This window comes from Lampris incognitus, chromosome 12 (genome assembly GCF_029633865.1).
Source record: "Lampris incognitus isolate fLamInc1 chromosome 12, fLamInc1.hap2, whole genome shotgun sequence".
NCBI classification, from domain to species: Eukaryota; Metazoa; Chordata; class Actinopteri; order Lampriformes; family Lampridae; genus Lampris; species Lampris incognitus.
Genome location: NC_079222.1, coordinates 8,961,987 through 8,985,994, shown reverse-complemented (window position 1 = coordinate 8,985,994; position 24,008 = coordinate 8,961,987). Strand labels below are relative to the sequence as shown.

At 43.1% G+C, this 24,008-nt stretch overlaps 1 protein-coding gene across 2 annotated transcripts in view; it reads left to right on the top strand.

The window, feature by feature from the left end:
• ulk1b (unc-51 like autophagy activating kinase 1) overlaps positions 1-24,008 on the top strand; it is a 69,256-nt gene that overhangs the window by 10,143 nt on the left and 35,105 nt on the right. Inside the window, exons 4-9 of one of the 2 annotated variants that reach the window (XM_056290622.1) lie at positions 5,463-5,495; positions 12,063-12,099; positions 14,500-14,673; positions 16,384-16,457; positions 19,981-20,082; positions 23,679-23,737. In XM_056290622.1, the coding sequence (XP_056146597.1) occupies positions 5,463-5,495; positions 12,063-12,099; positions 14,500-14,673; positions 16,384-16,457; positions 19,981-20,082; positions 23,679-23,737 (479 nt within the window). Of the gene's footprint in view, positions 1-5,462; positions 5,496-12,062; positions 12,100-14,499; positions 14,674-16,383; positions 16,458-19,980; positions 20,083-23,678; positions 23,738-24,008 lie in introns of those variants that run through there. The other variant, XM_056290623.1, reaches the window with a different exon arrangement.

Genomic DNA, 24,008 nt, shown 5'->3' with positions numbered 1-24,008 from the left:
CTCCCACAAGTTGGATTGGTTGGATGGGCACTTCTTTGAGCAGATTGAGTTTCTGGAGCATCACATTTGTGGGGTCAATTAAACGCTCAAAATGGCCAGAAAAAGAGAACTTTCATCTGAAACTCGACAGTCTATTCTTGTTCTTAGAAATGAAGACTATTCCATGCGAGAAATTGCTAAGAAATTGAAGATTTCCTACACCGGTGTGTACTACTCCCTTCAGAGGACAGCACAAACAGGCTCTAACCAGAGTAGAAAAAGAAGTGGGAGGCCGCGTTGCACAACTGAGCAAGAAGATAAGTACATTAGAGTCTCTAGTTTGAGAAACAGACGCCTCACAGGTCCCCAACTGGCATCTTCATTAAATAGTACCTGTTAGAGCCTGTTTGTGCTGTCCTCTGAAGGGAGTAGTACACACCGGTGTAGGAAATCTTCAATTTCTTAGCAATTTCTCGCATGGAATAGCCTTCATTTCTAAGAACAAGAATAGACTGTCGAGTTTAAGATGAAAGTTCTCTTTTTCTGGCCATTTTGAGCGTTTAATTGACCCCACAAATGTGATGCTCCAGAAACTCAATCTGCTCAAAGAAGTGCCCATCCAACCAATCCAACTTGTGGGAGCTGCTTCTGGAAGCGTGGGGTGCAATTTCTCCAGATTACCTCAACAAATTAACAGCTAGAATGCCAAAGGTCTGCAATGCTGTAATTGCTGCAAATGGAGGATTCTTTGACGAAAGCAAAGTTTGATGTAAAAAAAATCTTATTTCAAATACAAATCATTATTTCTAACCTTGTCAATGTCTTGACTCTATTTTCTATTCATTTCACAACATATGGTGGTGAATAAGTGTGACTTTTCATGGAAAACACGAAATTGTTTGGGTGATCCCAAACTTTTGAACAGTAGTGTATATACACATATATGTATATACTTACATATATATATATATAAGTCTTGTACTTTTGGCCTCCTTTAAAAGTTTGGTTATTATTGCCCATTCTCTCATTGGTTTAATGACATGCAATTGCGCATTTCTCTGATATCATATCCACCGTAATCTGGAGAAAAGAAAACTTGTTTTCAAGGCTAAAACAGGTACAAAGTTTTTATCCAGAGTAGCATTTTTAGATCATTTTCTAAAAGTTTGCCATCCACATTGAAACGCCAAAATGCTGGACAACCCTTAAAGGACCATGCCAGTGTTTTTGTATGCTATAACATGCAAACATGAACATTTTTTTTCTAAATAAAAGTTACTTTACCACCCCAAAAAAATGTCTCAAATCAATCCGCGTTTCACCTGTGTTATCCCACAACGATGAAATACGTAACTGACAAAAAAATAAAGTTCACTGTGTCGCCCATCAAGTTTCAAGTGTCTGCAAATTGATTTTCCTACCATGCTGAAATGAGTGTGAGCCAGCGGCAACCTCAGAGGCAGGGAAAACAAATTGAAAAAATCTACATAATAATAGTACGCTTAAGAAAATGGTTGGGAGTAACGGAAAGCTTGTGATTTGTAGTAAATGAGCTGTATCATGCAAAAACACCAGCGTGGAACTTTCAGTCTGTCTTTGGGCGCATGCAGGCCACCTGAGCCGACACCTTTACCTGACGTCACATGACACTCATGCACTTTCGTTTTCAGAAAGCTCAGTTTTCACCATCCACACCACAATGCAAGACAGGCATTTTCAAGCAACTTTAGAGCGCTTTTGAAAAGCTCAGTTTTTGTGGAAAACTGCAGCTTAGTGTGGGTGGATGGCCAAAACGCAACGTAAAAAGATGCATTTTCAAAATGCGTCCGTGTTAGTGTGGACATGGCGTGAGCATCCAGCCTTGGCTTAGCTAGTCTGTCCAGTTATTAGCAAGTTGTTGCACAGCGGACAGCGTTTGGGTTTTGTTGCCGGTGAGATTGTTTCTATCCAGTCATCTTAACTGGATAATATAGCAGAGAGAAATCTAGGGCTGGGTGATATGGCCTATAAATTGTGATATTTTTAGGCTATATCGCAATACACAACATGTATCTTAATATTTTGATATGTGCGCTAAAGCACTTCATAAATGCTCGATTTAAACCGTTGATGCATACAATCGCACCAGTATGGTGATTGTAGTAGTGCCTGCAACATGTATGTCTGCATTAAAGCATTCTTGTAGTGGTTTCTATTGGAACAGTTTTAAACTTGCATGCAAAAAGAGGGAAATCACAACCAAGTAAAAATGAACAACACCGTATTTATTCAAACCAGAAAATGAAAATAAATAATAACATGATGCAGGCCTACATGCTGTAGTCTAGTTCTATAGAGCTCAAGCTCAACGAAGACCCTTCAGAAAAACAGCTCAATGCAAAACGCGGAGTTTCAGACATTCCTCGCTTTGGAGCAAGTTGCATTTCAACTGGTGAAAGAAATTCGTGGCCCTTCTGCCTTATGTGGCAATGGTTTTACTGCATATTTTGCAGATCACCGTTGTTCAGCATCTTCCTTGCGATACCCAAACCCCGGAGCCATGATGGATCCGGTGCTGTTTCTTTTCGGAACCAATTTGTCCGCTTCTGTTTTCTATTACCGTTCCCGATCTCAACACCAGGTTCTTTCCCTGTTCCCTCCAGATACAAAAACACACTCCTCACCTATATACGTCACACACACACACACTCACCCATGAGAGTGGTCTGGATGGGTGAGCAAGTGTGCACAATGTATGTATGTGGGGTTTTCCCACGGCACCTGTGCAACTGCCGTTGTGGGCTATGCGTGGAAAATGGTGGTCACTCACTCACTCATGGCTGACCTACCTGAGAGGGACATCTGCTGTTGTCCCGTTTCTCACTGAGCACCGTCTTGCTGCACCTACACGTGCAGCACAGGTGTGTTGTGGGTCTGAACGGTTTTGTGCTTGTTTTCTTTTTGTCTCTGTGAGAGGGAGAAAGCCATAGGAGAGAGCAAGAGAAGCGAAATGCCAAAACAAGTCTCATGCCGGCAGCTTAGAAAAGTTACGGGACAATTTGTGTTTGATTTTGATGTTCAATTTTGATGTTCGTGATTCAGTCATTTACCACATAGCACGTACAACAAGCTGCTATACATTGCCATACATATTCAATATACTACCCACCTCTAGAGAGAGCCAAACATTAAACAAGGCATTTGCATTGCATTTTACATGTTATCTGACACTCATCTTTAGAGTGTCAGACTGTAAAAACTATCTGAAAGAGACTCTTTAAAGAGAGCTTTAGACTTTGTGGAGTTTTCATGTTCTTCCTGTGTCTGCGTGGGTTTCCTCTAGGTGCTCCGGTTTCCTCCCACAGTCCAAAGACATGTAGGTCAGGTGAATCGGCCGTACTAAATTGTCCCTAGGTGGGAATGTTTCGGCCCTGTGATGGCCTGGCGGCCTGTCCAGGGTGTCTCTCCGCCTGCCGCCCAATGACCGCTGGGATAGGCTCCAGCATCCTGCGAACCCATAAGCGGCTTGGATAATGGATGGACGGATTCATCTTTAGAACAGCTTACAATGGGTTTGGCAGAAGCATCTTAAATTCCTAAAATGCCAAAATAACAGGCAACCAGTAGCAAGGAGTGCAAGAACCAAAGCCACTGCACAAAAATATGTAACAGCTTCCCATGCACTTATATCCATGTGTTTTAGTTTTGTTTTTTTCTTTTTTAAAGTAAAATAAAGATTTGATAAAAGCAGATGGGGACATTTAACTGTTTTTGGAGAGGCAAAAAAAAGAAAGAAGAGTAAATTATAGGAAGATATCTCATCTCTTTGCAATTGGTTTTCATTGCACATAACACTGGTGCCTGCAGCCACAGTTTTAATTTTTTTCCTCCATCTGTCCAATTTGTTCCAAGTGCATTTTAGTGCTCTAAAGATGAACACCTGCATCATAAACTTTCAGCACGACTCCTCTTTTCACATTTTCCCTGGTGGTAATTTCCTGTCGGTGGAGGTGCACGACAGCAGAATAAACACAAAGAAAACACTGCCAATGGAAACCAGATGCCTGGCTGACTAGAGGGAACTAGGCGGTCGGTTGCTGCCCATCTTCGACAGAGCCCGAAAAGAATTAACATGGGAAGCGCTGACTCAGCTGTTCGGTACTCGTAAACTTGCCTGTGATTGGTCGTTTCAGAGACACTCTGAGACCAAGAGAGGGTGAAAACAGGGTCATCTGTTACTATGTGATAGGACGATTTGGAGTGGGCTACCCCATGTTAGCTCCTAATAAAGGCTCTCAGAGAGAGAGCGGGGGGGGGGTGGCGGCGGGAGGGACGACACTCTCACCTTTTCTCTTTCGTTCCTTCTTTGACTTGACAGTTTTTCCCCTGTCTTGCTCTCTCCTTTCTCTTTTCTTTCTCCCTCTCCTCTTCTTTCTTTCTGTCTTGCTTTTTCTTTTCACTCTTTCTACTCGGTCGTCCTTTCTGACTCTTTCTTTCTAACTTGCCTTGCCTTTCTTTCTGTCTTTCTATCTTTCCCTCTCTTCGTTCTTTCTGTCTTTCTTCATTTCTGACTCTTTCTCTTTCTTCCTCTGTGACTCTTTCTTTGTAATTCTTTCTTTCTGACCCCCCCTCCCCCGTCTCGCTCGCTTTCTGTTTCTCACACACTAATGAAATGGCACAATCAGCGATGTCGTTGGCGAATGTTTTTACATATTTTTTTCTCCCTTAGGTTTCTGAGGGTTTTGGTTTATAACAGCAGTGTTTGTCTCTCTCTTGAGCTTGCCAGTTTTAGTTCATAGTTAAAAAATGGACCAGTCACTCTGAAGTTCTCCAATTTCTTTCCCGGTTTAGTAGTGATTTAGGACATTGTAATAATTTGTGTCAACTCTCATTCTTTTTTCATCTTCTGCTTTTTTTATTATTATTATTTTTTTGTTGTTGTTGTTATTTAATGGTAGCAGTCAACAGTCTTGATTACTAAAAATGATCAATAAAACACAAGGTGTTTTGAGAAATCTCAGGTTAAACTCCACTTCCACCGGCGTTGTGATTTCACTTTTATATTTCCGTTATTTTGAATCACCAGCTTAGTTTGTATTTTAAAGATGTTTTAATCGGCCGGTAAAACACTGCCGAGTGGATTTTGTTTAGCCCATGTGCGCGTGTAATAATTTGATAACTTCAACGATGTTTTCGTTCCATCTGTCACAAAGAAGAGGGTCTCGTCTGTTGCCATGGCCTTTATTTCGTCGCTCCTGCTGCCGTTTTGACCTGGGCTGCTGCCCAAAACAAACACGGCCCACCTTATCATCCTGAGCCCACCATGAATGGCCTAGAAAGCTGCTCCAATCACATGCAATGGCCTTCTAAACAGAAACCCATAACCATGAATCAAATATTGAATTGAAATACTGTTGTTTGATACATACAGATTGTCCCTCACTCTCAATTGTCACTGACATATGTTTTCTTTTTTTCCCCCATACACCCTCGGTCCCTTCTAGGAAACTGCCAGCTCAGTGTACCTGGTCATGGAGGTAAGTTTAATGGGTTACTTAATGGATGGGATTTTTTTTTTTTTTGCCTAGTGTAATATTGCCTGGGCTCTTTGCAGGCAGCTCTGATGGGGCCTGGTCTATATTTGGCTCTGTTCTCTGCCAGAAATCTTACAAAATAGTTTGGCAAAATATACACCGACTACAGAAAGTGTTCTGACTCATTCGCTTCTCCGCACTTTGTTGTGTTGTAGACTTAATTGAAAATGGATTAATTTCTTTCTTTTGTGCCATCAATCCACACGTAATACCCGATGATGATATAACTTGATTTAAGAAATTTTGTAATTTTCTTTTTTTTTTTTAAATAAAACTGATTTACTCATTTACGCAAGTCAGGTCCGGTCAATTCAAACTTTATTTACACATTTCATACACATACTCCGGGTGCTCCGGTTTCCTCCCACAGTCCAAAGACATGTAGGTCAGGTGAATTGGCCATACTAAACTGTCCCTAGGTGTGAATGTGTCGGCCCTGTGATGGACTGGCGGCCTGTCCAGGGTGTCGCCCTGCCTGCCGCCCGATGACTGATGGGAATAGGCTCCAGTATCTGCGACCCTAATTGGGATAAGCGGATTGGATAATGGAGTGGAATGGGAATGAATTTTATACACAGGGCAACACAATGGGCTTTACATAAAGTGACAATACAATTGCAACACAATCATAAAAGTGCAACTGCAGAAAATAAATGTGCAAATAAACAGGCGTTGACACAACCTAATTGCACAGGTCGCACACCCTCTCCAACACATGGACTTTGCTCAGCCATCGAACATAATTATACAGCAATAGATTCTTGTGTTCTGCTGACATTTCCTCCAGCTACTACTACTACTACTACTACTTTCAGCTGCTGCTGTTAGGGGTCACCACAGTGGTTCATCTGTTTCCATCTCTTCCTGTTCTCTGCATCTTCCTCTTTCACGCCAACCACCTGCATGTCCTCCCTCACCACGTCCAAAAACCTCCTCTTTGGCCTTCCTCTTTCCCTCTTCCCTGACAGCTCCATATTCAGCATCCTTCTCCCAATATACCCAGCATCTCTCCTTCACACATGTCCAAACCATCTCAATCTTGTCTCTCTTGCTTTGTCTCCAAACCGTCCAACCTGAGCGGTCCCTCTAATATACTCGTTCCTAATCCTGTCCTTCTTCATCACTCCCAATGAAAATCTTAGCATCTTCAACTCTGCCACCTCCAGCTCCACCTCCTGTCTTTTCATCAGTGCCACTGTCTCCAAACCATATAACATAGCTGGTCTCACTACCGTCTTGCAAACCTTCCCTGTAACTCTTGCTGGTACCCTTATGTCACAAATCACTCCTGACACTCTTCTCCACCCACTCCACCCTGCCTGCACTCTCTTCTTCACCTCTCTTCTGCGCGCCCCATTACTTTGAACAGTTGACCTTTATCACCTCTATTCCTTGCATCCTCACCATTCCGCTGTCCTTCCTCTCATACACACATATGTATTCCATCTTGTTCCTACTGACTTTCATTCCTCTTCTCTCCAGTGCATACCTTCACCTCTCCAGGCTCTCCTCAACCTGCACCATACTCGCGCTACAGATCAAATTGTCATCTGTGAACATTATAGTCCACGGAGACTCCTGCCTGATATCGTCTTTCAACCTGTCCATCACCATTTCAAAAAAAGAAAGGCCCCAGAGTCGATCCTTGATGTAATCCCACCTCCACCTTGAACCCATTTGTCATTCTAACCGCACTCCTCACCACTGTCACGCTGCCCTCATACATATCCTGCACTACTCCTGCATACTTCTCTGCCACTCCCGACTTCCTCATACAATACCACACCTCCTCTCTCAGCACCCTGTCATATGCTTTCTCTAAATCCACAAAGACCCAATGTAACTCCTTCTGGCCTTCTCTATACTTCTCCATCAGCATTCTCAAAGCAAACATCACATCTGTGGTGCTCTTTTGTGGCATGAAACCATACTGCTACTCACTAATTATCACCTCTCCTCTTCACCTAGCTTCTATTGCTCTTTCCCATATCTTCATGCTGTGGCTGATCAACTTTCTACCTCTGTAGTTGCTCCAGCTCTGCACGTCGCTCTTATCCTTGAAAATCAGTAGCAGTATACTTTTTCTCCACTCCTCAGGCATCCTCTTACTTTCCAATATTGTGTTAAACAATCTAGTTAAAAACTCCACTGCCATCTCTCCTAAACACCTCCATACCTCCACAGGTATGTCATTTCCTCCAGCAATGCTTTGAAAAGGCGATGTTGCAGACTAGAACTCTCGCAGGCGAAATTTACCAGTCTCGTCACAGTATCCATCGGCTCTTTCGTTTCCCCACACAGTTTAACACACAACACTGATTTTTGAATAATGCAATGAAATGCCAAGAGTGCTGGGTTAACAGAGGCAAGCCTGCTTATCAAGCCGTTGTGTTTTCCCACCATTGACAGATCCCCGTCGATGATAACGAACACAACTTTGCTCCCATCCAAGCCATTCTTTTCAAAGAACTGTGTTAATTCATAAAGATGATTTCCCCAGTTGTGCACCCAGGCAGAGGAAGCAAACAAAGTAGCTCTTCCCGAAAGATCTTCCCATCAAAAAATCTCTCAAACCCAAATAAGTTGTTTCATATCGGTTCGGTCACAGGACGAATCTATGGCTAGTGATATGGCTTCTGCTTTCTTCAAATCGGTGAGTAGATTGGAAAAACACTCCTCTGCTGAAAGTTCTACTCTTCTTGTTGTCGTGTTAGCTGACAGTGGCACCTGCTTTAATAGCTCCAGAACCGTTTTCTTGTTTTTCTCATCATGACTTAAAACTTCGCCAACCATATCAATTGCATACGTTTTAATTAACTCAGCATCAGCGAATGGCTTCTTAGCTTTAGCATGGTTCCATGAAACATGCAATGATGCAGCTGCTGCACTCTCCTGTGCCAATGTTGATTTACAGATAGTAGAAACAGAGTGCTTGTATGACGTAATCATATTTGCTATTTTTTGTTCGCGGTGATCTGATTTTGAAGGGTAGTTGGCATTAAAACTGGCTGCACGAATAGCGTTTCTGTGCTGCTTAAGATTATCTATTTTGCAGACAGCTACGATCTCCATGCCTATCAAGCATGTCAATTTGGCATTGGCGTGGTCCGGTAAAATAAAACAAAACTGATCAACCCAGTCAGATTTGAACTGACGGTTTTCCTGGTGGACTTTCTGCTTTTTCACGCAGGCCATGTTCTTGGTTTAGGACAGTTATCTGTGACTTAGCTGGTGAATGGCTCTGTCTAGTCAAGGACTGTAGAGAGCGTGGAGTACATCTTATGTCTATGCATGCTCTACAGCTTAAGTAAAGTGTACGGTGTGAGGTGAGGTCAAATAAAGTAGAGCAGCAGGCACTTTATTTCACATGTGCACTTTATTTGGCATGTTATGACAGGTGTGTTAGTGCCAGTAGGTTGGCGCCGACTAGACATTTGCCTCTCGCAGGCCAGACCTGGCCCGCAGGCCGCTTATTGGGGTTCAGGGGTCTAGAGAGTCAAAGTGAGACATGGTGCCAGTAATATTCCTGTTGAACTGGAGAGTAGGTTCATTACTGGATCTTGAGGCACTAATGTTCTGTCTAATGGCAACAATTTTGTTATTGAAGAATGCAATGAATTGCTCACATTTTCCAGTGGACAGCATGTCTGATGGTCTGATGGGTTTGGAGATGGTGCATTAGTCAATCAACCATAGAGAAGAGCACTCTAGTATTGTTGATGATTTTAGAGAAGAAAGACTGTCTGGCATGTTTAATTTCTTCATTGTAGTTATTCAGTCTGTCCTTGTAGATTTCACAGTGAACCTTAAATTCAGTCCTTCTCCACTGTCATTCTGCCTGGCGACACTCCCATAAGATGCCTAACAACCATTACATTACTCCAGGGGGCTTTTTGTTTTCTATGTTTTTAGTTTTAACGTGCAGAGCTTCAGTTGGTGATGCCATGAATGACGACAACTGATTTACAGTTTTCTTAAAAGTTTCAATTGTATTAGTGTCAATGATACTTTTTTTTTTATTGTTCAAGTGCTCTTCTTTTACTCTACTCGAGTACAGGAAAAACAGACTCATCAAAGAGTAGGGAACAGTGATCTGAAAAAGCAACATCCATGACACAGGGTACAGTAATATTAAGTCCTTCTGATATGACCAAGTCCAGAGTATGCCCCTTATTGTGGGTGGGTCCAGAAACATGCTGAGTGAGGGAAAATGCCTCCACTAAGCTCACTAAGTTTCTGGCATCGGGGTCTGTTTGATTGTCAACGTGAACATTAAAATCACCTGAGATAATTAGACAATCATAGTCAGTGGAAACCTTGGACAGTAACTTAGAAAATTCATCAAGAAAGCCATAGTAAGTTAATTAATTAAGTTAATTAAATTTCCTTTATTAATCCCCTTCGGGGAAATTCAGTTAAATAATAATAATAATAATAATAATAGAAATAATAATAATAATAGATTACATTTATATAGCGTTTTATCTTTACAACTCCCCTCAACCACCACCAATGTGTAACACCCACCTGGGTGATGCATGGCAGCCATTTTGCACCAAAATGCTCAGCACACATTAGCTTAAGTTACTTAAGCTTACTTATGTTACTCAAGTAACCTTAGCTTAAGTTACATATGAGTTAAGTTACATAAGTTACTACAAATTAACCCATCCTAGCTGTGATCTGTGTAGCTAGGAGCAGTGGGCTGCCGCCTTCATGCAGCTCCCGGGGACCAACTTCTTTTCCCATTGCCTTGGTCAGGGTCACAGACAGGAGTATAAACCCTAACATGCATGTTTCTTTTGATGGTGGGGGAAACCGGAGCACCTGGAGAAACCCCACTGCAGACACAGAGAACATGCAAACTCCACACAGAGGACGACCTGGGACGACCCCCCCCCCCAAGGTTGGACAATCCCGGGGTTTCAACCCAGGACCTTCTTTCTGTGAGGCGACAGCACTACCCACTGGGCCACCGTGTCGCAATATTTAGATTTTGGTGGCCTATAGACAGTAATTATTAAAATTTTAGCATTACAATGTATAGAAAAAGCCAGGTTTTCAAAAGTTCTGAATTCCCCGAGGGGGATTTCCTTACAACTGTAGAAATCAGAGAAGACAGCAGCTATTCCACCGGCTCTCTCAACAGACCTGGTGGTATGGATGAATATGAAGTTAGGAGGTGCAGTCTCAATGGGCGCAACTGCGCCATTTCTATCCAGTACCTTATCTAGACAGATGTCTGCCTTTCTAAATCATGTCAATTCAATTGGATTTTGCCAACTGGTGGACTACATTCAAATTCAAGAGATGTCTCAAGAAGGCTCAAAGCAAATGGGCTTCATCTGAGCTCCGCTTGTAGTGTCACAGCTGAAGGGCGGGTGTACTGTCAATGAGATATTTGTTTTTACATTTTTTTCTACATTTGCAAACATTTTGTGAAAATTAGTTTTTGCTTTGTCGTACTGGGGTGTTTTGTGTAGATTGATTGCAAAAAAATCCACTGTCGGTTAAGTCTGTAACACAAAGTGTGGAAAAAGTGAAGGGGTCTGAATACTTTCTAAAGTAGATATAAATGATAACAACAGCCAACAAAGATATGATGAAATGCCAAATAGAAGACAGAAACAGTGTTGCATAATAATAAAGCATTAAACAGAGACAGACAACAGAATCTAAAAAAACAAAAACCAGAAGGGTGTTCGGGTAGCATAGCGGTCTATTTCCTTGCCTACCAACACGGGGATCGCCAGTTTGAATCCCCGTGTTGGCTCCGGCTTGGTTGGGCGTCCGTGCCTGCAGGTGGGAAGCTGGATGTGGGTATGTGGTCCTGGTCGCTGCACTAGCACCTCCTCTGGTTTGTCGGGCCGCCTGTTCAGGGGGGAGGGGGAACTGGGGGGAATAGCGTGATCCTCCCACGCGCTACGTCCCCCCGATGAGACTCTTCACTGTCCGGTGACAAGAAGTGGCTGGCGACTCCACATGTATCGGAGGAGACGTGGTAGTCAGCAGAGAGGGTGGAGCAACGACCGGGACGGCTTGTAAGAGTGGGGTAATTGGCCGGGTACAATTGGGGAGAAAATGGAAGGCCCCCCCCCCCAAAAAAAAAAAAGTTAAATAGTCGCTGTCTGACGATAGCCCCTTTTCTTTTGTCGTAATATCTCCGTTTTCAAATGGGAACCTGTGTTGGAAATGTCTTGTGTCCTCTGCTGCCGTTACGGATTCCAGTCCTCCAGTTGTTTACCGTGGTTTAGGCCTCATCCATAATACTGTGATGTACCGTGTACGTCAGATTTAATGAGTTCAACTACATAACCCGTTACGTCTCTACTCTGATCTGTTGTATTGGCTTGTTGCTGAAAACTGGCTGATGTCACAAACGTCAGGGCCCCCGAGTCTTAATTCATCAGCCTCGGTGCAGGTCAACCCTCCTGCAAAAACACTTTCTTCATGTTTCACCTGTTTCATCTCCCTTTTCTCTTTTTTCTCCTCGGCCCGTCCAACTGCCAGTATTGCAACGGTGGCGACCTGGCGGACTATTTACACTGTAAGTAGATCCTTCATCCATTAAACATGACGAGGCTATCACCTGAACTGACCCGGGCGGGTGATGTGCTGAAATGTGCTTGTCAGCCAGTGACTGCCAAATGATGTAACAACTAACAACCGCCTTTGTTATCAAGATTATGTAATCTTACCACATCGTGGGGCGGGGGGGGGAGGCGGTGCTGGTTGTTGATGTGAAACGTTGCTCATAGGTGGGAAATAAACTGAGCGGACTCGATGTTAATCTGTTTAGGCTGCGAGATCCAATCTATCGATTCCGCGTTTCCCGATAACATCACAACATACTGCAGCTTGGGCCTCTTCTGTTGTAAGCAGATACAGAGGGCAACTAGAGAGTCCCGGTATGTCAGTGAACAGGACACGGAAGCAATAGGAGATCGTGTAGCTGTGCATAAAATTGATACCCGAGCACAAGGGATGGTGTCGGTAGTTTAGGCGGACGGCAGTCTGCATGCCATTCTGCGCCACGTATTTCATCATGGCTTCCGCAGTCGTAAATCACTGTGCATGGCAGACTGCCTAGCTCCCTGGTCTCCACCTTGATGCCTACCCTAGACTGCCGGTTTACGTTTGTATTTCAGGCACAGAAACAGACGTAGATTACAACAGTAAATATGAAGGGATGAGATTCGATTCTGAAACTTGGGCGAAAATGCAACCGCTTTGGGGTCAGAAGCGCAGCACTGAGAGCCGTGTACAGAAATCTGACCCTAGGTTCCCACTCAGTGTCTGCTCTAGACCTTTCAACAGAAGAGGTACATTTCTTTTTTTTCTACCAGTTGTTAGACACAAAACACACGTGTGTGTGTGGGGGGGGGGGGGAGGGGGGATGACAACATAGATTGCTCGCACATTTTGGCGTTGAGGCCCACCCTGCTTGTTTATTTCCTGTAGGCTTCCTGTCTGACCACAGAAAGCAAACATTTCATCTGAGGCCCTGAAGGAACGAACAGGTTTATTTCCTTTGATAATGGCTGTAGGAACAGTGCAACATATAGGGCAAAAAAAAAAATTGAATTAAAAAGAAAAAAAATCTACAGAGTATTAATATATAAAGGTACGTTCTTCTCCAAATAAAACAAATATGTAAGAAGTATCTTGGCAGCGCCTTGGCAGGGATGTGAATGACTCGTGGGCGTTCACTGTACATGCTAAGACACCTGGCGCTTGGCAAGGCAAAATATGGACAGTGAGCTATTTATAAAATTTGCCTACAGGCAGGCCCGCCATCCGTTACCGGAGCCAGGGTGGGAAATAAAACACCAGCCGTCGGCCGCATGGTGGTGAATTTATAGTCGAGGAGTTTTGCCGGGTAACTTTGTGTGGCGCTCCTGTTCTGAAACTCAAGGTGGCCGGTAGACGAGAGGGCGTTTGCTTTTTTATGGGAGGCCGGTGGAGCCACGGCGTATGGTTCAGCAGTCATCTGAGACAAGAGAAGGACATTTCACATCAGACCACACCGCACCACCTTGGTAGAAAGGAGATTATTGGACGAAAGGAAGGAAGGGAGGGGAGGAGGAAGAGGGGGTGACGTAAGTGAAGCAGGGAGGGGAAGAAATCCTCTGGCCCCTCTGAATCAGCAGATATATTTGGAAAGTTAAAATGAGTTTGCCCGTTTTTCTGTTATGATCCAAAACCCAACCGCAAAGTAAATATCAGAGAAAGTTGAATCAGTTCATGTGGACACAGCATTCATTGAGAGAGAAACGATTTCACCTGGATTACTTGGGATTATTGCGCATACATGAAAAAAAAGTTGTGTTAAAAATAGGTCATATTAATGAAAGGTGTGCTATGAAAAGTAGCTGAGAAAAGTCCATTAGGGAGGCTGATTTAATATTTGACTGTCAGCTGGAGCTCAGTAGTAATTCAGTATCTTGTCGTTTGTCTTCCAGTGTTGTCGTATCGGAGTGAAATGTGGGTGTTGTCATATTTTGAAATATGACATTATTTTATATTGTCGTGTCAGCAAATAGAGAACACGAAATGCCCAGTTGTGGTCACTAGCCTTCCTGTTCTTTTTTTTTTTTTCAAATATAATTTAATTTCCCAACTTCAGTTGGGTTCTTAAATATGATATTTTTGCATTGCAGATATTTATCACAATATTTGCAGATATTGTGATGTGTTGACGACACCGAGTAAAATTCCCTATAATTATTGTGCTTATTATATTTTCAATTGCCTGATCAGCCAAACTCTGCCTCCAGTTATGTCCAGTGTTTTGTTGCACTGTACTGGTTGGTAGTGTCTGTTGAATCCATTGTAACGGTGTCACCAGTGGCATTTGCAGTATCGGTGTCTGGGAGTTGCCCTGTCTGACCTATCCCTCCTCTCTTTACCATGTTTTAACTGTCTACCTTTACTGTCCCCCTCCTAGCTAAAGGCACTCTGAGTGAGGATACTATTCGGGTTTTCCTGCAGCAGATCGCCGGGGCCATGAGGGTCCTACAAGCCAAAGGCATTATCCACAGAGACCTTAAACCACAGAACATCCTGCTGTCCTACCCGCCAGGACGCAAGTCCCACTCCAACAACACCTGCATCAAGATAGGTGTGTGTGTGTGTGTGTGTGTGTGTGTGTGTGTGTGTGTGTGTGTGTGTTTTATTATCAAAGCACGTTCATCTGAAGGAGTTATATTTAGGGATGCATTGATACTGATACCAGATAATGATACCAGCCCAAGATGGTGTATCCATATCAGAGATTTTACCCAAGACTAAAATCTGAAACCAAAAGCCATGAGCACAGTTTTTGATAAAAGTAAAATGGCTTGGTTTACTGCATTCTTGGCACATGGAAGCCTGTATTCTTTTAGAAAGGACCTCAATGTTACCCAAGACAGAGGTAAACAGCAGTATATAAAATGTCAGGGCAGGACGTCTGGGTGGCATGACGGTCTATTTCGTTGCCTACCAACACAGGGATCGCCAGTTCGAATCCCCGTGTTACCTCTGGCTTGGTTAGGCATCCCTACAGACACAATTGGCCGTATCTGCGGATGGGAAGCCGGATGTGGGTATGTGTACTGGTCGCCACACTAGCGCCTCCTCTAGTCGGTCGGGGCGCCTGTTCGGTGGGGAGGGGGAACTGGATCCTCCCATGGGCCGCATCCCCCTGGTGAAACTCCTCACTGTCAGGTGAAAAGAAGCGGCTGGTGACTCCACGTGTATCGGAGGAGTCATGTGGCAGTCTGCAGCCCTCCCCGGATCGGCAGAGGGGGTGGAGCAGCGACCGGGACGGCTTGGAAGAGTGGGGTAATTGGCCGGGTACAATTGGGGAGAAAAGGGGGGGGGGGTCCAAAAAAAAGAAAAAAGAAGTCAGAACTAAAATCAGATGAGGACCGGATGCTGTTCAGCTTTGCAGAAACGGTACTAATCCTTCAGTTTATCATTTTAACCTGTAGGGAGGGTTGATTGTCATGTTGAACCGAAGTTGGAGGCATGTGTCTGTCAAAATCACAGCAGAATGCCATAATCCTCACAGTGCTACCGAAACCTGCTTAGCCACAAGATCACTTACACACACACACACACACACACACACACACACACACACACACACACACACACATAAGCTAATAGACATACAGGCAAAATAAAAATGCTGTACTGGCACTTTTGGGAAAACCCACACTGTCATGCAAGTGATCGACACCCACACAAGAACACACCTTGCACAATACTGCGGGAGCACAGTTAGTCATCGCCAGCATCACGAAATAAACAAAGAAAATCCACTGGCAAATTTGGTGTGTGTTGGTGATGTGTTTGTTTCAATATATATTCATTTGAAAATAAGGTTATGATTATGTAGCTCTTCACACAGCAGGAAGATTTAGCAAAACTTGCCAAAGACACGGTGTAACTGTTATGTGCTGATAGTTCCCCATGATGAAAATGGTTACCATAAAAAAACCCATTTCAGTCACCGTGGAGCATCTGGCCAGCTGTTCTTGCTTTCTCCTTTTCATTCACATGCTTAAAGCACTATTGTTCCGTTTAAACAAGACCGTTTAAACAGGACATTTGTATTTCCGAGTGTTGTATCAAAGTTGTTAAACAGGGACGGCAGGTTTAAATGCTTTCATAGACACAAATGTTGGTGATCAGAGACGTGAGGCTGTGCCAGCTCCTGTGCCACTTCGACATCATCCCCATCGTTTTATCCCAGAACAACACACAACCAAAATATTAACTCACCTTTACATCTCTCTCTCTTGCCCCCCCCCCCCCGCACTCCTCTTCCTGTTTCTTCTCCTAGCTGACTTTGGCTTTGCTAGGTATCTCCAGAACAACATGATGGCGGCCACTCTCTGTGGGTCTCCCATGTACATGGTGAGTACATACAGCTCCTCTTTAACTTTTTATTATTGGATTTTTCCCCTTTCTTTCTTCCCCATTCTTTGGAGCCGTCCCGGTCACTGCTCCACCCCCTCTGCCGATCCGGGGAGGGCTGCGTACTACCACATGCCTCCTCCGATACATGTGGAGTCGCCAGCTGCTTCTTTTCACCTGACAGTGAGGAGTTTCACCAGGAGGACGTAGTGTGTGGGAGGATCAGGCTATTCCCTTTGTTCCCCCTCCCCCCTCCGAACAGGCACCCCGACCGACCAGAGGAGGCGCTAGTGCAGCGACCAGGACAAATACCCACATTCGGCTTCCCACCCGCAGACACGGCCAATTGTGACTGTAGGGAAGCCCGACCAAGCCGGAGGTAACACGGGGATTCGAAGCGGCGATCCCCGTGTTGGTAGGCAACGGAATGGACTGCTATGCTACCCGAACGCCCAGGGTCCGAAATTAACACTTGCCACCCGCCAAATGCGAGTAGATTTTCTGATTCGAGAGTAAATCTCAGAAGCCTACTCGCCACATGGCGAGTAACAAAAAACGTGAAATCAGACCACTTAACCCCCCCCCCCCAGCTCTGTCGCTCTCCCCCTCTCTCGCTCCTTAGCAACAGCAATAACATAGCAACAGCAATAACAGAAATTAAACAACCAAAGTGCATTAGAACAATAACATAGCAACAACAATAACAGAAACTAACCAATCAAAGTGCATTAGAATGTTGCTAGACGCTACTGGCGGGTAACATTACGCACACACTCGAGAGGAACAACGACAGCAGCGCCCGTCAAACTCGGTGCTAGCCTACTCTATTCTTTTAACTAACGTTAGCGAGCAACACCAGTTATGTGGTGATACTTAGAAGGTGCAAAACCACCATCAAAAAGACAACCGTGCCCCGAAGAGGAGGAAGAAACCACCATCACCACCATACCGAAAAAAAGAAAGTTTAGTGAAAAGTGGAGGTATGATGATAAAGGAGCTGCGAGAGGCTTGCCGGAATATAAAGCACAGACGGTGATAATGAGTTGCTTCGTCTGTCGCCAGTATCCCAAAAACCGTAACAATTCATTTGTCATCGGTAACACGATAATGAAGGAACATGAGACCTCCAGATGTCTCATTACCTGTAAGAATGCCTCTCGCTCTCAGGCTCAATCGGAGCCTCTCTTCACAACATCCTCCGTAAAGGCGCTAATAGCCATGTCTGAGCAGACCAGCATGAAAATGCAGAACATGTTTAGGACTGTGCATGCCATTGGCAAGAAGGTGAGACCACTCTCCGACTTCGAATGGATGTGCGAGTAAGGGAATTTAGTTGTCATCGCAAAATATCCTTATACAGCGTAAACAAAGTGCTGGTTGTAGCTAACGTTAGCCAGCTAGCACTAGTATATGACACCTAGTTTGCACTAACGTTAGCTGTGTGCTAGCCTCAACACCACGAAACAGGTTAAAACTGATTGGCGGTCCAACCTCAACTCAGACACACTCTCGGATCTACTGATGGTACAGCTGTCATCTCCCGAGATCAGGGAGTATGACCCAACCAGTGCTGTTGATCTGTGGCACCAAGACTCTGTCAGGAGCAGGAGGCCAGACTGCATGGACGGTGCAAAGAGAGTGGCTGCTGTAGAGTGAGAAGTAGTCTGGGACTAGGGATGGGCATGTGGAGCACTCGAGTAGTTCTAATAATACTGCAAATAAAACATGAAATCATACTTGTAACATTTTATTTTTTAACCATTGACTAATTTTATATAAAAATATTTTCGCTTCAGATCTGCTCTTGTCATATTTTTGAAAGCTTTTATTCCACACAATACCTTATTCTGTCATTGATATGTACTGAAAATGTAAATATGACACAAAAAAGGCTACTAATTATTTTGGTCGGTAAAAAATATGCTTGGCCGGTAGATTTTTTTCATCTACCAGTCCCCTTGGCCGGTAAACCAAGAAGTTAATTTCGGACCGTGCGGACACCCCAGCTCCTCTTAACTTTAAAAAACAAAATTAGAGCCAAATGGCTCAGATTCACCTGCATTTTGCTGTCAATATCTTTTTATAATGATCAACTCCAGTGTTGGTCATTTTTTAGTGTATTTATTGACGTGATGATTGATATCGTCCATTAAAAGTAGAACGAGGGTGAAGACACTACGGGCCATGAACACATTCAGACTCAATGATAAAACAAAGAAGTACACCACTATCACATCACTGAAATAAGCTGTTATCTAAAGGAGTTGATATTTTATAAGTAGCAGGGTTTCCATCAAGCCAGTTTATGCAAAATGTGACATTTTGAATGGGGAAAAGGCTGAACTGCAACACCAAATTTTGGAAAGAAAAAAAAAAGCCCTAAATATCACAAAATAGATTATACACTTGCTTGAGGTGGCTTTTGCTTTTGTGCATAAAGAATTCATGTTCTAAGTGGGCAATGAAAATGCATGTGCCGAATTATAAAAAATGAAATGCAAGTTTAATCGCAGGATCAGCTGTTACTTCATCTGTTTTGCAGATGTTATAGTCTGGACATACTTTCTCATTGTAGGGTTTTTCTTAATTTTGCTGAATTTCACTAAAGTACTAAATGAAACAACTTGTTAGGATGGGGGGCATTTCAGAGTGTATATTTCTAGTATTTGGGATTGTTTTTGGAAGAAATTCAGAAATAGGCAATGAATTCAAGATTTTGAAAAACATATTTAATCACACGGTGGCGCAGGGGTTAGTGCGGTTGCCTCACAGCAAGAAGGTCCTGGGTTCGAGCCCCGGGGTTTTCAACCTTGGGGGTCGTCCTGGGTTGTCCTCTGTGTGGCGTTTGCATATTCCCCCCGTGTCTGCGTTGGTTTCTTCCGGGTGCTCTGGTTTCCTCCCACAGTCCAAAGACATACAGGTCAGGTGAATCGGCCATACTAAATTGTCCCTAAGTGTGTGTGTGTGTGTGTGTGTGTGTGTGTGTGTGTGTGTGTGTGTGTGTGTGTGTGTGTGTGTGTGTGTGTGTGTGTGTGTGTGTGTGTGTGTGTGTGTGTGTTGGCCTTGTGATGGACTAGCAGCCTGTACATTTTGTCTCCCCACCTGCTGCCCAATGCCTGCTGAGATAGGCTCCAGCATCCTGCGACCCCAGTTAGGATAAGGGGCTTGGATAATGGTTATTTATTCACATGTGCTCAAACTTTTGACTGGAACTGTATAACATTGGACACGTAAAACTATATTCAGGGTTTTGTTTGCATAAAAAGATCTGATTGAAATGCAAATAATTTTTTTTTTTACATTTTTTTGCAACTTTAGAAAATTGTACTTAAAATTGGCTTGACTACTGAATTGGAAACATAGCTATTGAAACAGATCCACTGACTATGGCACACCCCTCAGTGCATGAGTGATAATCAGCAGAAATCAGGCCTTTAAAAAACTACCTGTCAAGCACCTGGGACCTTGGGAAGGTATGTTAGCTGATAATATGTTTGTCCTCCTTTTTGTTTTCCTTGTCTAGGCCCCTGAAGTCATCATGTCGCAGAACTACGATGCCAAAGCTGACCTGTGGAGTATAGGAACCATAGTGTTCCAGTGTCTAACTGGGAAGGCACCTTTTCAGGTGTGTGTCATTTATACTGGTGGTTTGAGGTCATCTGAACATGCATTTCACACTTCTAGTGACAAGGATTCCTACAAATTAGCTTCTTTAACCTCAAGGCTATTGCAACCTGCAGAGAGATACACAGATAAACAGTCATTCGGTTATGGTGGGCTTTCCGCGGTTGCTATCTTGCAGTCGCTAGTCACTGTTTTGATAACGCTGTCTGAATGCTGTACTGTGGAAGTATTTATTTTCTGTGAACCCTAATGTGACATTCAGAGGGGCTTATCTGCTTATGCAGGGAGTAATCAAAGTGATCCACTGTTTCCGTTGCCTTTCTGATGAACCCCACTTTCGCTGTTTCCAATAGCCAGCTCTGAGTCACCCTATTGATCTTATTAGACACTTTTATCAGGTTGCCTACTCTCTTCTAATTTGTCAGATTTCCAATTTGCAATTACATTTCCCAAACCCCAAAATAACACTACAATGAAAAGCCCCTAAAGGGGTCATTTAAAAGCCTCACTGTTACGAAATAGTCATATAAAGGTTCTGCCTTATGATTATGCTAATCATGGTATCAGCATGTTCTGTGTCGTAGCATTATCTCCCCTCAACGACTGCAGAGGAATCGGATTGGCTGCTGCGAACATCCTGTTTGTTTCAACATTTATCTTTTCTGACTTGCACGGGTGTTTGTTTGTTTGTTTGTTTGTTTGTTTGTTTGTTTGTTTGTTTGTTTTTTCATGAAATACATTCTGATGGATGGAGCTGTCATGTTTTCAACCAAGCAGAGCAGTGACCTCCTACAGTCTCGTCTGCCTCTCAGATATAACCAAACAGGCTTGTTTCATGTCTCCAATTCATGTGACGGCAAGAGTTCAAACCCTGGTTATTTACCTTGGCTGACTTCACTTAAGCTATGTAAAACACAAGTTCATGAGAATCACGCATTTTAAACTGACTGAACAGGATTTTTGAGCCCAGCTGACTGTGTTTTCTCATTGCCTCAGTGACTCCTGTGCCAAAACATGTGGTCCTGGAGCAATGTAGAGCATGTTGGCAACAGTGCCATGGTTCATGGCCCCGTTCTCTGTATACCAGAGCATGGGTCTGTCATGACCAGCGTTTACAATTTAAATGCCACCAGGCCCACAGATTATTCAATTGTGTCTGCACATAGTATTAGACGGTGCTTTGGATGTAGTTGTACATCAAATGTCACATGCTAGCATAGCATAAATTACGACGTCACAGTCATACACTGTAAAAAAACAACCTTTTTTACAGTAAAAAACTGGCAACTGTGGTTGCCAGAACTTTACCGTAATAACTACAGTAGAACTTTTACTACTATTACGGTAAAAGGATTGTAGTTTTTACGGTAAAAAACTGGCAGCTGTGGTTGCCAGAACTTAACTGTAAAAAAATACGGTAGAACTTTTTCTACTATTACTATACTATATTATTATACTATACTATATTATTAATGTAGCGAATTCACGAGGCAGCGGGGAATCTGCCGCAGCCAGGAATCAAACCCGGTTAGCCCACACCACGGCTGACTGTGCTAACCAGTCATCTAAAGGGTCCGACGTGTTAGCCAAGAGCTAGCAAGTCTACTCATCCATGGTGGTTACACTACCCATCCCCCCCTCCTTCGGGGCTTCACCGTGTCAGCTCCCTCATGCCTCTGGGTGCACGCGCTTCCGATGGCCTCATGATCTCACCATCCCACTTCTGACACCAATGTAGCGAATTCAGGGGGCATCCGGGAATCCATCGCCACAGCCAGGAATCGATCCCGGATAGCCTGCACAACTGGCAACTGCGCTAACCAGTCAGCTAAAGAGTCCGACCCCTTTAATTGACTGGTTAGTGCCGTTATCAGCACTCCGTACATTTAACGATGACATAATGTATTTTTAACAAAAAATAATGCAAAAATTAAAGTGTTGGCTGTTGTTTATATTATGGTATATTTCCGTTATAAAAACAATGTAAGGGTATTTAACGGTGGAGTAAAGTATATTTTTCCAGAAAAGAGATGTAAAAATTATAAATTATTGTTTTGGCTGATATATATATATATATATATATATACACTACCGTTCAAAAGTTTGGGATCACCCAAACAATTTTGTGTTTTCCATGAAAAGTCACACTTATTCACCACCATATGTTGTGAAATGAATAGAAAATAGAGTCAAGACATTGACAAGGTTAGAAATAATGATTTGTATTTGAAATAAGATTTTTTTTACATCAAACTTTGCTTTCGTCAAAGAATCCTCCATTTGCAGCAATTACAGCATTGCAGACCTTTGGCATTCTAGCTGTTAATTTGTTGAGGTAATCTGGAGAAATTGCACCCCACGCTTCCAGAAGCAGCTCCCACAAGTTGGATTGGTTGGATGGGCACTTCTTTGAGCAGATTGAGTTTCTGGAGCATCACATTTGTGGGGTCAATTAAACGCTCAAAATGGCCAGAAAAAGAGAACTTTCATCTGAAACTCAACAGTCTATTCTTGTTCTTAGAAATGAAGGCTATTCCATGCGAGAAATTGCTAAGAAATTGAAGATTTCCTACACCGGTGTGTACTACTCCCTTCAGAGGACAGCACAAACAGGCTCTAACCAGAGTAGAAAAAGAAGTGGGAGGCCGCGTTGCACAACTGAGCAAGAAGATAAGTACATTAGAGTCTCTAGTTTGAGAAACAGACGCCTCACAGGTCCCCAACTGGCATCTTCATTAAATAGTACCTGTTAGAGCCTGTTTGTGCTGTCCTCTGAAGGGAGTAGTACACACCGGTGTAGGAAATCTTCAATTTCTTAGCAATTTCTCGCATGGAATAGCCTTCATTTCTAAGAACAAGAATAGACTGTCGAGTTTCAGATGAAAGTTCTCTTTTTCTGGCCATTTTGAGCGTTTAATTGACCCCACAAATGTGATGCTCCAGAAACTCAATCTGCTCAAAGAAGTGCCCATCCAACCAATCCAACTTGTGGGAGCTGCTTCTGGAAGCGTGGGGTGCAATTTCTCCAGATTACCTCAACAAATTAACAGCTAGAATGCCAAAGGTCTGCAATGCTGTAATTGCTGCAAATGGAGGATTCTTTGACGAAAGCAAAGTTTGATGTAAAAAAAATCTTATTTCAAATACAAATCATCATTTCTAACCTTGTCAATGTCTTGACTCTATTTTCTATTCATTTCACAACATATGGTGGTGAATAAGTGTCGCTTTTCATGGAAAACACGAAATTGTTTGGGTGATCCCAAACTTTTGAACGGTAGTGTATATATATATATACACACACACACACACACACACACACACACACACACACACACACACACACACACACACACACACACGCACACACAGTGTCTCACTGAGACAGAACCTGTATTTGACCTATTTAGAGTTTACAGTCTTTTACTGTTGTCATGGTGTGACAGTTTATCACTGTAAAATCTACAGACATCGTTTATAGTGTAGACCTCCAAAGACAGACTGTAATAAATAAAATTAATGCACAAGTAACACATGCACACACATTCAACATATACATGCAAAATGCTAATTTTTTTTTCTGTGTTTCACACACAGGCCAGCAGTCCACAGGACCTCCGCCAATTCTATGAGAAAAATAAGAATCTCAGCCCAAAGTGAGTGTTAACCCCATAAAAACAGGACAATTGTTTTTTTTGTTTCTGTAATCAACTCTTTTAAAAAATAGTCGTCTTTCCCTGAGCTGCTGTTTGATATGATATTAAGAGATAGAAGATATACTTTATTATTTAAGATCCCATGGAATATAATTCCTCGAGGATGGGATGGTGAAAGTAAAAAAATGATCTGTGAAGTAAATTATGCTGTGGAAAGTCAGAGATTCCTCTAACGTCACTTTTTCCAACCGGAATGATCCCAGAATCTGAT